At 38.5% G+C, this 13,740-nt stretch overlaps 1 protein-coding gene across 9 annotated transcripts in view; it reads left to right on the top strand.

Annotated features, from left to right (window-relative positions):
- The window catches only part of CTNND2 (catenin delta 2), a 1,014,682-nt gene that overhangs the window by 163,082 nt on the left and 837,860 nt on the right, over positions 1-13,740 (top strand). For 5 of the 9 annotated variants that reach the window (XM_021076841.2, XM_021076845.2, XM_021076844.2 and 2 more), the window contains one exon: positions 10,256-10,392. The exons of 3 other annotated variants lie outside the window; for them this stretch is intronic. In XM_021076841.2, the coding sequence (XP_020932500.1) occupies positions 10,256-10,392 (137 nt within the window). Of the gene's footprint in view, positions 1-10,255; positions 10,393-13,740 lie in introns of those variants that run through there. One more of the 9 variants, XM_085001643.1, reaches the window with a different exon arrangement.

Here is a 13,740-nt window from a genome sequence, read left to right as displayed (position 1 = left end):
AGTCAGAGGTGGTACTCACAGTATTTAAAGTGTTATGGAGTGGCTTTAGAGCATGCTTTTTTACCGCCTTTGGTACAGATCTTGTCATTTCAATCTATGATTAAGTAGAGAAATATAAAAAGGAAAAGTGCACATTTGCTGGAAATACGGTTAAGCAGACTATTTGGGAAGATCAGTTGTTTTTGCTTATGAGCCTAGATGCTGTTGTTCCACCTCTTGCATGGATACAATGCAGGAGATGGATGGTAAGTCTTTAGAGGCTGTGCTAAGGGGAGTGCGGCCCCCTGGGACATTTGGCAGTGACACTGTATTCTGGGACATCACTGGGGTGTGACGTGTGACATGCACTGGGTTAGGAGCTGTGCTAAGTATACGTCTTTGAAAATCCAGCCAAGAGAATAGTCACTCTGCCACTGACCCTCTTTAATGTAGGATGTATTAGAATGCCCCCCCCCCCCATTCAAGGGAAGTCAAAATCTAAGGTAGTGCCCATTTCCATTTCTGTTGAACTTACTGTTATTGTGATGGATCTGTAATTGCAGAATCTGAGAGTTTATCTCTCTGGCATCAAGAGGAATGTCTCTATAGCCTAGTAAACCTGTGAAATCAACTGTGAACCCATATTTGTGGTGTTTTGGAGAACTAGGATGGTTATTGATTCTAGAAGAGGGTCACTATCTTTTTTTTAGTAAAGATGAGCCCTGAAATTTTATATTGTTTTTATCCTAATCATTAATTTCATCTGATATATTCCCACTGTAAATGTAAAGCAGAAATATCGATGGTTTGTCTACTTTAATATTATATATTACTGAAACCGATTAATTTTAAAATTTCTATTTTATAAACCCAGGAAAATTTGCAGGACATTTACATAAACAGTTGCTGTTGAAAGTGTTCAATTCCTTGACAAGTTTAAATAGGGCTGATAATGCATTATAAATATTCTTTCATTATAACTTATTCCATAAGCACTTAATGATACCAACTCTTTACTAGGCACTGTTCTAGGCACTGAGGTTATAAATATGAATAAAGGCAGCTTCGATGCTCAAAGAATTCATGACCTAATTAGGAGATATATAATGTAAATTACATGATGTTTCTGTAAATCTAAGATACTGAGCAGTATATCGTTGATTTAATAACAATTTTAGTGGCAAGTGACACAAAATCCATCCCAAATGACTTAGAGGAAAAAAGTGACAACAGTCACATAGAAGGATCCCAATTTTTAAAAATATTGGAAGTTTTAAAAAATCACAGAAGAGGTAAGATAATTACAGCTCATTGTGATAGATGCACTGCTTGAGGAAGGTTCAAGTTCCACAGATGGCAGTCAGGAGGAGGTGGTTCAGATGGTGGTGTGGCTCAGGAAGTCTACAGAGAGGAAGAAATATTTGTGGGGAATTATGAAGGAGGAAGAGAGTTTGACAGCCAAACAAAGTCTTAGACATGATAGCATAGCATTTCCTTGGATACAGTGTATTTGAAACAATAAGAAGCTTGATATATCTGTAATATAATGTGTGAAGGGAGAAACAACTGGGCTTGAGAATGGAGACAGGAGTATTGGCCGGAGCAAGAGCAGCCTCCTCCATCATGCAGAGGAGATTTTGCTTCATCCTCCAGGTCAGTGTTCTCCAAAGTGTTTTGTATCCATCAATTTAGCAGGTAACCATTTGGATTTTTAATGGAATTGAATAAAATGGAATGGAAATGTGCATCATGTTTTAAGGCTTCCTGTTTCCTGAAATTTTGTTTTTTTTTTTTTTAAGCTGTGTGAGTCATGATAGAAAATGCATTTCTTATCTCTGTGAGTGTTGGAAATCTCTGTTCTAGGGGTTGGGATCCACTCAACTCACTGTAGAAAAAAGATGTCATAATCATGTTGAGAGTGAGAAAGTCAACTCTCCTAATAAATAGTTTAGAGGATTGATTGGAGGAGGCACTATTTATTGGTTTCAAGCAAGAGAGGCTGTTTGGACAGTGGCTGTACTTGTCTAGGAGAGAGATAGGGGGTCATGCTGAATTTGACGCTCAGGTGAGGTTTTCAGGGAGATATTTGTAGGTAGTGGGATATTTGGATATTAGGTGTAAACTTCCAGGAGGTAAATGTCTGAGTCATTATTTGCATAGCCAATGTCACTGACTTCATTTTTCTAGAAGTTGCCTGTGTTTGTGCCTCTCCCAAACATGACCACTTGTGTTCCACCTTGCCCTGTCGTCTCATTAAAGCTTTCTTCAGGCATAATTTAGGTCCTTAAGAATAACCATTCAGGTGGCCCTTAAGTCTGTGCTGATATAGCACACGGTGACACAAAATGGATTTCCTGGCCCTCCATGCCATGGTCCATCTCCTACCCACCCCCACCTTTCTGAACACCAGTAGACCAATCCCCTTGTCTTTGACATGTGGACTCAACACTCGGATCCCAACCACTCTTCACCCTGCCATGGGGTACCTTCCACCACAGCATCCAGTGACCTTACGTCGTCACTCACACCTTACCCCCATTCACCAGGCTGAATCAGATGTTTCTCCATCCACCTCCCAGCTTTGCTGCTGGTGCCCCTTGCCTTCCCTGTTCTGAATATGGCTCAGTGTTTCATCCCATCCTTGCATGATGCTCTCCATAGATTTTTGCCAAGTTACGTTTGCGAGTTGCAAGCATCAATTCCCAGAAGCCCCAGAGTGTGCTCGATTGATGGGGCAGCCTTAGAAGCCAGCAACCCAGGGTATACATTCACGGGCAGTGGACTAAGGCAAAAGCCTTACCCTAGTCTGAGATTTTGGAAGAGAAGTTTTCTTGAGTCAAAAAGAGGTCATTTCAAATATCATTTCGGGAAATAACTCCTAACACAAAGCCCATTTTACTGATGTTACATGCTCTAGCGAGCAGCCACTGTTGATTTTATACTAACAGTTCATGCATTAACTCAACAAATATATTTATTAACTGGCTCTTTTATATTAGATACTGAGCTAGATGTGGGAAATTGAACATAAACCAAGACAGGTTGAGTTTCTGCCCTAATTGTATTGTTTTGACAAATATTAATTTTGATAGTGTTTATTTTCTTAGGACAAGCTGTGATTTTTACATTTCCTTTTAAAAGGAAGAAGTGGGATGGGTATATTTTTATGGGTGCAGAGCACATCTGAGAGAGAATGATGTCTGTTTCTCTTGGTAGTGCCATGCTAGTTACAAATACAGAATTGAAATTTTGGTGACCAGAGTGATTACACAAATGCAGTGTTCAATATTGTTGTTCAGGTCACTAGTTTTAGACTAATCCACACATTCTGGGTACCCTAAAATTAATAAGATGTTTATGCTTATTCTTCAGTTTTACAGAATCATAGCCTTTTTTTAAAAATGCTGCTTGTGGCATGGTGGGTTATAAAAACCCAATATGTTAATTATACTCAATTTTTAAAAATTAAATTGCGTATTATTATATATATACATGTATATGTGTATGGTAATATTTGGAGTATTCTAATGGACAGTTTCATTATTTACTTGAGTGTAAGGTGATAGAAAATTATGAAAGTGATGCCTAAGGATGGGGGGAAAGCTAACAGTATCTGTGCTAATATTTTTGTGCGTTTTAAGAAAATATTTCTGTGCTTTAGAACGTGGGAGAGGTACTGTCTTGAAGAGCGTAGGACATGTGACGGAAGGAAATAGGGTCAGTGTGGTAGCATGGGGTTTGCTTGCTGGTTTGGTGTGAGGGGCAAGAAGTGGAGAAAGTTAACATCAGAGTGTCTTGAAGCCATAGGCTAAAGGTGGGGGAAAGTTCTAGAAGTTTCTAGCAACTGTACAGTAAAAGGTGAAAAGGGACCTGCCTGAAGGGGGAATGAGATTAGACAAGCAGTGTTGAGAAATAGAAATCATCCATTTGTTACATTCCCTTATTCACACCAGAGTGTGGTTTCTGGGATGCGCTGCTGTCAACTGCCCAGATCTCAGCAGCAAAGAAGTCATGGGTAGATATATTTGGAGTCATATATCTACCCATGGTTGCAGACGAGGTCACCTTCCCCTGCCCCAAATCTCTTCCACCTGCAGTGTCACCATCGTGGCTGATGGCCACTCAGACCAAACCCTGCAATCATCTGGACTCCTCTCTCTTTGTCTTACATACCACATGCAATCTAGCAACAATCTTGGCAGTTCTTACTTCAAAATATAATTATAATCTGACCACTTCTCCCATCTTCTGTTGCCCAAGATGAAAGGTGCAGATGAAAAATTACAGGAACGGGTCTACTACTGGGTATAGTTCAAGGCCATCAAGAGAACTTTCTGCAATGATAGAATTCTTCTACATTTCACTAATACAGCAGCCACTGGTCACATATGGTTCCTGAGTGCTTGAAATGTGAATAATGTAACTAGTGAACTGGCTTTTTACTATTACTAAATTTAAATAGCATGTGTTGCTAGGAGCTACCTTGGACAGTGCAAGTCAAGCTAAAGAAATATTTGAGTCCCACTGTATGTAAGGAATTTGGAGGTTCTGGAATTTGAAGCAGCTGGGACTTGCTAACTTGAGAGAAAAAAAAAAAAAACAGTATCCATGACAACAGAGTATATAGGGGCCTGGGAGTAACAGAAGCAAAGGAGAGTTGAAAGCATAAGAGGGTGTGGGTTACAGACTGAGGGTGGGCAGCTCAAGAGGCGTGGAGACCCCATCTATCTTATCTTGGCCAAAGGAACGTGTGGCTGAATCAGAGACGGGGAGATCAAGTCATGGTGGCCCGAGAATGCTGGGTGGGTCACTCAGTTGGATGATTGGGTGACACAGGAGTTCACCAGTTATTTTTTGAAGATGGCTTTATTTTGATGTCCAAAGCATCAGTTGCTGGGCAGAAGTGGCTAAAGAAGGAATAAGTTTGAATTACAAAATAAGAATTTTATTTCCCTTCTATGTGATGGAAATCAATAAAACATGACATTGAACGTGGCCCTTGAATTGAGAGCGAGAGTGTTTAGCCTTCCTAAATGCATGTGAGATTTTTCACATTGTTACCAAGTTTGTAAATTCATAGTGACACATGTTCGGAACATAAACAATTTAGAATATTCAATTGGACCTCATTAAATCTTATTATATATGGATATAGGAGTTCAAGTTGAAAAAGAGTCTCTGTATGTGGGGGCTTCCTGATTTTGCTCTCATCACCATCCCAGCCAATTTTCCTATTTTTTTATACTGTCCATGAAAGTAGCCACACTGTGGATGGCCTTGGGTTAAGTGCTTTGTTCTCCAGGCTTTTTGTCAGCTTTGGTTTATTCAGCTGTGCTTATTTGAAGCAGCCCGTGCCTTATCCAGACACCTGTAGTGCACCTGGGATGAATGTGTTGACAGACCTGTACTAAGTAATACCGTCCCATTCCTCCCAAGCCCCTCTGCGCCTCCATGCACCCTACCCCCGAGGTGATTAAGGGAAAGGAGCTGAGAGCAGTCTAACTCTTTGTGTCAGTCTGAGCTGCCCTGACAAGTTATCACAGTCTGAGGGGCTTAAACAGCAGACATTTATTTCCTTACCATTCTGGAGGCCTGAAGTTCAAGCACAAGGGGCTGACAGTGGAGGTTTCTGGTGAGAATCCTCTTCTCTCTGTGTCCTCGGTATGGTGGACGAAGACTCTGGGTCTCTTCCTGTTCTTATAAGGACACTGGTCCTTTTGGATTAGGACCCACCCTTATGACCTCCTGTCATGTTAATCACTCCCCTGCAGGCCCATCTCCAAATACAGTCACTTTAGGAGGACTTCACCCTATGGATTGGGCGGGGGCTGGGGTGTGAGGGACAATGACACCATTCTACTCATAACACGACTCCTGCGTGTGAGTGTATAAAACAGTGTGACGTGGGCCCAGGGATGGCTAGTTGTGTGGTTTTGTATTTTCTAGACCTCGAACCTCTTAGTAGCATATTCTGCTGGAGAAGGAACCACCCAGAATTTGATACTAGGCTTCCGCCATGATTGTCTAATTTTCTTGTGTTGAAGGTGGGTCTGTCTGACATGCAGTTTGGGTGTTTATAGATTACCCTTGGACTGTAGTATGGAATGACTTCTCATACAGCACTGTGTAAAGGCTATGGAAGAGGTGTTGTGCAGAGGATGAATAAATCTGCAGGAGAATATTCCTTGTGCTTGTGGTAGAATAAAAACAAAGTCAAAGAGCTGAGTTTTTCTGTGTCAAGTTGGTGAAAGCGTAAAGGGTGTAAAAAAGTTCAGGGTTGTTACCCTTGTGGGGAGGGGACAGTCTTGTGACACTGCTGGTAGGCAGATTGGTTGGACCAGCCTGGCAGCAGGACGGTACGATGTTGACTCTCAAAAGTTGGAAACACGTACATGTCCCTCCTTCCATCAAGTAGCACTTCTAGGATTTTATCCATTGAAAATGTCAAAAGTATAAAAATGGTTTAAAATTACAAACAAGAGATAGGCGACTTATGGTGCATGCAATTCTTGAATACTAAGTATTTCTTATTAAACTGCCAAATACTTTATGTTGACACCAGGATTAGTTGATGTGATGCTGAGCAAAACATTTTGTTAAAAATCAAAAATATTACATTGATACTCCATTGTGTAAAGTTCATGATGCAAAAGGATTCAAATCAGGGAAAAAAAAAATTAGAAAAACCTATACCAAAGTAAACATGCTTATCTGGGATGGCAAAATTACTAATGATTGCTTTTCCTTTGTTTTTGTTTTTGTTTTTCTTTTTGTCTCTCCATTTTCCAGATTTCCTGGGTTTAGCACAGATTAACTACAATTTTTAATGGATTAACTCTATTTAAGACTAAAGTAGTCAACTATAGACTTCCAAGTTGGAAAGTTTAAGGCTTTTTATATTTACCACTCAGCAATCCAGAGCCTGGTTCTGGCATTGTTTACCCAGCTCTCCCTCTTTTCTGTAAGCTCTGAACTGAGAAGGTTGGGAGTAAAGGCTGACAGCCTTTGCCACCTATACGTAGTAATGACCAATTGCTAAATTAAATCTAGATGTTAAAAATGATTCCAAGTCATCCTCGCAAGGTCATAGAGGTTGCCTTGGGGAATGCAGTAGCTCTGCATGGTGGGATAAACCTTGAAGATTTTATTCTCTTTCTGTTATTGCAGTAAGGAGAAAGGGGGGTGGGGCAGATAAACAGACCAAATCGTTCCTTATACTCTCTGGGTCAACACTGTCAAGTGCCTAAGGATATGCTTTGATTCGTTGCCTATTAAATCCCATATTTTCATATGACAGGTTGCTGTCATACATTTAAAAGTTACATTTTGTAAACATTGGTGTAGGGACGGCATTTAGAAGGCAACACAGGTTATGGGAAATAGGCTGACACATCAAAGCACACTGAAACAGAAATAAAAAGGGAGAAAACTTGAGTCCCAGGTCCAATGATGTTCCTTAATAACTTTGGAATCTTAGACAATTTCTTTGTCAAAAAAAGTTGTATTGATGATCGTATTGGCTCAGAGCTTGAATTCAAATAGGCCCAATAAAATTTAGAAAACACAAATTAAAATAATAATTTTTAGATATGTTAAGAATCCTTCTTTCACAGCTTAAGTCCGTCCTTAATGTGGAGTCTTGGACGGATGTATGTGGGATGCAAGGTCAAGCAGGGCTCTCGCACTGGTCGGAGGTGCCTGTTCATCCTAGAGCCACCATTTTCCTTTCTTCTTTCTTTCTGCTCCTGCTCTCTTCTTCCATCCTCCAAACTTCCCCCACACGGAGGGACATGGCTTTCAGGATATTTTACCTGGCACAGCATTTGTTGATTTCTTTATCTACATCCTCATAATTATGAGGCTTGATTGAATAAGAGAACTACATGTGAAAGTAAGTTGAATACGCTAATGTGCTTTAAAAAAAAAAACACAAAGAATACTTCCCGGGAGTTCCTGTCGTGGCGCAGTGGTTAACGAATCCGACTAGGAACCATGAGGTTGCGGGTTCGGTCCCTGGCCTTGCTCAGTGGGTTAAGGATCCGGCGTTGCCGTGAGCTGTGGTGTAGGTCGCAGACGTGGCTGGGATCCTGCGTTGCTGTGGCTCTGGCGTAGGCTGGTGGCTACGGCTCCGATTAGACCCCTAGCCTGGGAACCTCCATATGCTGCAGGAGCGGCCCAAGAAATAGCAAAAAAAGACAAAAGAAAAAAAAGGATACTTCCCAACCCCAACCCCATAATTATCTAACCCTGTTTCTTTCATTCTGTTGGTATCCATCATGTAATATACTTTCAACTTGTTAGTGTAATATACTTTGCCAAATTATATTAAATTTGATTCTTATTCTTTCCTCAAATCTCCCTGTTAAAGTTATTTCCCCAAACCCTTCCAAATATTCTATGTTTGTAATAGATTGATTTTTCCAAAGATGGTCTAATTTCCAACGGTAATATTCTAAGGAACTGACTTCAAAAAATAAAAACAAAACTAACTTGCAATGTCCAACGAAGACATTAGATACCCACTTTGGGGTCACATATTTTAAGGAAAATTCTGTACTGGAGTCCTTTGGGGTTTTATGTAGCTTTAAATTGTTAACTTAATGTAGCTAATGACATAGTGCAGTGGCTGCTAAGAAAATTACGTTGCTTAGCTTGAACCACAAGATGCTCTGATAAATGTGATAAGAAATACCTTTTAACATTCACTTATATTAAAAAAAAAAAAAAAGAAAGAAAGAAAAAGAAAAGCATTCACTTAGAACTGGTTCCTGGAAGGACATATAATATAATAGCTGAAGTCAAGAAAATAACCTTTATTTACTCCCAGCCTTTTATTTGAACAGTGATTACTGTTGTGCCTTGGTATAAACTGCCCTCAGTTAATTATTACTTCCTCTGCTGATGACCATGGCTAAGTACTACATGTAACAAAACTTGTCTTTTTTTAAAAAAAAAAATATTATACTTGATTTACAATGTTCTGTCCAATTTCTGCTGCACAGCAAAGTAACCTAGCCGTAATCCATATACATTCTTTTTTTCCCATCATCCTCCATCATGTTCCATTGCAAGTGATCAGATATAATTCCCTGTGCTATATATATGTATAGCAAAATCTCATTGTTTATCCATTCCAAACACAACAGTTTGCATCTATTAACCCCAAACTCCCAGTCCCTCCCACTCCTTCCCCCTCCCTCTTGGCAACCACAGATCTGATTCTCCATGTCTGTGAGTTTGTTTCTTTATTTGTGTGAGAAAGACAAGTACCATGGAGTAAAATAACTTCTGAGAGTCCTGTTTCTAACTGTGACATGTGTGTGCCTTCATGAAGTAGGCTGATATTATCTGAGTTTCTCCTTTCTTTCATCAGTGAACTCAGAATAAACTGTAGCAAATTAGCCTCGCCTGTGTTAAAGAGCTTTTGTCTGTTGTTGGTCCCAGAGTAAGAGCTCAGCAAATGTTTGTGGAGTAGTCTGGCTATTTACTATATCTCACAATACCAACTGAGCTTCTTATGTCAACTGTGGTATTTCTTATTTACTTATAAATTATGGATCACTTATTTTGTGTGCTTTCCATATAAAGGAGAATATCTTCAGGTTTTTTTTTTTTTTTTTTTTGAGGTGGAAATATACCAATGCACAGGTAATAAATGTACCTGAACCAAATGTAAAATGGTAGCTTGACTAGCTTCTTTTGAGACTCAATACTTCATCTCTTTAAAACTCTTTCATCATCTTACTTGCCTTTTTCATCTCATCACATCTTCCTTTAAAACTGCAAAGACAAAACACAAAGTTGTAAGTGTATTCTGGAACCTGACCAGGGTTGATAGAGGAGAAACTGACTATTTTTTTTTTTTTTTTTTTGCTATTTCTTGGATTGCTCCTGCGGCATATGGAGGTTCCCAGGCTAGGGGTTGAATCGGAGCTGCAGCCACCAGCCTATGCCAGAGCCACAGCAACACTGGATCTGAGCCGCGTCTGCAACCTACACCACAGCTCATGGCAATGCCGGATCCTTGAGCAAGGGCAGGGACTGAACCCGCAACCTCATGGTTCCTAATCGGATTCGTTAACTACTGCGCCATGACGGGAACTCCAGAGGAGAAACTGACTATTTACTTGTTTCCTTTTCTACAATTATATCATGCACTTTCTCTGTAGCTCATACTTTTCGTCTTGCCAAAGTATACTTCTTAGAGTTGCCTGACAGTTTTGTGTGTTTACTTGATAACATCCAGTTGCATTGAACGTGTCCTCTTGTATTGTAGGAGCTATGCCTGTCCCAGACCAGCCTTCGTCAGCCTCAGAGAAGACCAGCTCCTTGAGCCCTGGCCTCACCACTTCCAATGGGGATGGCTCAGAAACAGAAACCACCTCCGCCATCCTTGCCTCGGTCAAAGAACAGGTAGAAACATTCCACTTTTATGACATGCATATGGGGACATTTTAAAAATTCTTCTTTCTGGATAAAAGATGGTGATTTAATTATGTTGGAAAGAAAATCATGATTTTCTAGCAGAATGTTGGCATTCATTATAAAATTACTATTAAAATCTGATTAGAATAGCTTTTGACTCAGTTTTTATTCAAGGTATAGGCAGCTTTCCTTGAAGAAATATTCTGCAGCAAAAAATTTTAAAATTACAAAATTTCTATAGGTGATGTTTTAGCAGATTCGGTGATAGACCTGACATTTAATACTGTTAAGTGTATGAAGCCAAGTAGTTGGTCTTTAGAAAATATAAGGTCTAATAAAATTTCAAAATGTATCTACTGTGTTAAGCAATTAGTGCCAGTGAGAGCAGATAAATATCCTGTTGGGCCTAAGCAAACTGGTTTTCCTATAGTTTCTGAGATGCATCTGGAAGAATGCATTTCAGAACTTTTCTTGCAAAACTAAATTCTGAATGATTCTTTCTCCACTATTTCTTGGCCATACAAATGTATAAGTAAATAGAATTTGAAGTCTTAGATGTGAAAGTAATACACATTCATAAAATTCATGATCTTTGTAAATAAAAGGTGATAAATAATCAAAGAAAGCTGGAAAATCAAGATTTTAAAAATTTGTTTCTCTTTCTTTTCATGGGCTAGATTATAAATCAGTACTTTTTTAAGTAGAAAATTACCCTGTGTTTGAGTTATATGATTCAGGGATGCTGAATTAGCAACAGCATAGGGTAAGAGTAACATAACTTCCCTGATCCCAGGAGCATCTCAACAGAGCAGTAGACTAAGTGAGGCAATTAAGAACTCAAATAGGGAAAAGGCTTCAGTTTTCCTTGAGGACACGGATTTTGTTCAATAAACAGGGACTGATTTAAGTAACGGTAGATGGCCAAGCCATCAAGGAGTAACTAAGGAAAGATTGATGGAAAGGATTAATGATGCTGTTAGTCAGAAGTGTGTCGCCAGATCAGAAAGTGTGAAGTAAAATAGGTAGACAAGGAGAGTGGAACAGATTTATTGGAAAATGTAGTTTTTGAAAATCGTAAGTAAGCAGAAAATTAGGTTGAGACCTAGGCTGTATTGCTTGATTAGTTTTTCTAAAAGCCTACTGTGAGAGTTTTTTGATTATTTTTAAATTTTATTACTTTATGGAAGAGGGGAGCAAAAGTTCATGCCACTCCTCATACTCTAGAGACTGCTTTGTTATATAGCTGGGTTATGCCAGATTTTTTATTCTGGTATGGTCTAGAAATCTTGCTAGGCCACGGGCTTTAGATTGGTGACAAAATATAAATTATAAGGTATAAATTTAGAGAAACAACAAGACATGTCTGATGAAAACTATAATATTTTAACAAAGCATGTAAGAGAATTCAGAGTAAAGGACAAAGGCATGCCATGGTCCTGTGTAGAAAAGCTTGATATCATAACATTATTACCCTCTCCCGAATTAATATAAAATTTAGGCAGTTGTAATCAGGATTCTGTGGCGAACTGTCTCTTTGGCAAGCTAGATCAAACTTATTTATTTATATATTTATTTATTTATTTAATAGTCTTACCCATGGCATATGGCGGTTCCTGGGGCCAGGGGTTGAATCCCAGCCACATGCAACCTGTGCCTTAATCAACAATACCAGGTCCTTCAACCCACTCTGCTAGGCCTGAGATTGAACTCTTGCAGCCATAGCAACCTGAGCTGCTGCTGTCAGGTTCTTAACCCACTGTGCCACAGAGGGAACTCCCAAACTATTTTCAAAATCATATGGAAGCATAAAGATACGAGAGTTGCAAGGAAAATTTTGATTGAAATATTTTACTTTACCAAACGTAATAATCACAGTAGTGTCCATTTGGCCCCAGATAGAAAGAATGATCTTTCTAGGACATAGCTGAAGATTCAGAACAGATTCAAAAATATATAGGAGCCTAATTGATTTAATGTGTCTCAGTGAGTACAAAGCAGTGGTTCACATGGTGTTAACATAACTTATATTCAGAAATAAATCTCAAAGGGAAAACAGTGTAATTATAAAAATAAAACTATTGACATATAGGAGAAGCACTGGGAAAATATTTGTACAAATTAGAGGTGAAGGCTTTTAAGTATAACAGGAGACTCAGAAGCAATACATGAATGGTTGATGAAGTTGGTTGGCAATGTGAATATCCACAATAAAAGCAAGGAGTAACTTCACATCTAAAAGGGCAAAAATAGGCCAAGAGAAAACATGTGCCACAAATGTGACAAAATGTTGATATAATTACTATATTAAGACTTCCTAATGTTGATGACAAGAGAAATAAAAGAATAAAGAATTAGGCAAAAAAATATCAACAGGCAATTCAGAGAAGAAAACTGCAAGCAACCGAGAAATATAGGCTGATATTTTTTACTCTAATGTACCAATTAAGGACATAAAATTCAAAATAAAAACATGAATTTCTTTAATTTATCAAATAAATAAACACTAAAAAGTAGTATCTATTGTAAGCTAGCTACAGTTAAATTTTGAGGAAATCCACAGTCTTTTCCATTCCAAATGAGAATGTGTATTGCTGGAATCTTTTTGTAAAATGATATATTGCTGTGAATTGCCTTGTGAAATACTCCATAGCCTTTGGTTGGTCATGCTTAGATTTATGTCCTATAAAAATGAGTGACCTAGAATGTAGGGTAATAAGTATGAATGTGTATTGCACAATTATTTAGGATTATAAATAAATGGAACAGTGTTGATTGATGAAGAGTTGTAAAAATGGTATCTCCTTTATATAATTATTTTCATATAAAAATATGTATCCTTTCCATGTGGTGATTAATGAGTCAGAACTTTATATCTAAACTTTGAAAAAACTCAATGATGATTTTAGAAGTGACATAGCACTGTATTATCCTGTTTTAAAAAGCAAAAATAATGAACGTATTTTTTTGTTTGTACATGTTTTGATCTTCTAGAAAAGTGTAGAAGAAAGTAAGTCAAATTATTTGATTGCCATATGTGTTTACAGTTAGAGGTGAGAATGAGCAGAGGACATAGAGGATCAGGAAATGTATCAAAAATGCAAAAAATAATTGGGAGACTGGAATAAATATTAGTTGGGTTTGGATAATAGGAAATAGTCCTTCAGCTGGAATACTGAAGTCTGTAGTTGAGAGCGTGGGTAAGCTACTAAAAGGAAGAATACACTATGGTAAATAAGTGGCCCCTCTAAATCCTTGAGGAGAGTTTGATCAAAGCTTACTGTGAAGAGTTTTTTCCCTAAGATAAATACGTTGCTCATTTTAGGACAGTAGGAGTGA

Source organism: Sus scrofa, chromosome 16, assembly GCF_054392235.1.
Source record: "Sus scrofa isolate SSC_HxYL_T2T_F1_AM1 chromosome 16, Sscrofa_HxYL_maternal_Yorkshire_Landrace_v2.0, whole genome shotgun sequence".
NCBI lineage: Eukaryota > Metazoa > Chordata > Mammalia > Artiodactyla > Suidae > Sus > Sus scrofa.
The sequence above is the reverse complement of the archived record's forward strand: the minus strand, read 5'-3'. Positions and strand labels throughout refer to the sequence as shown.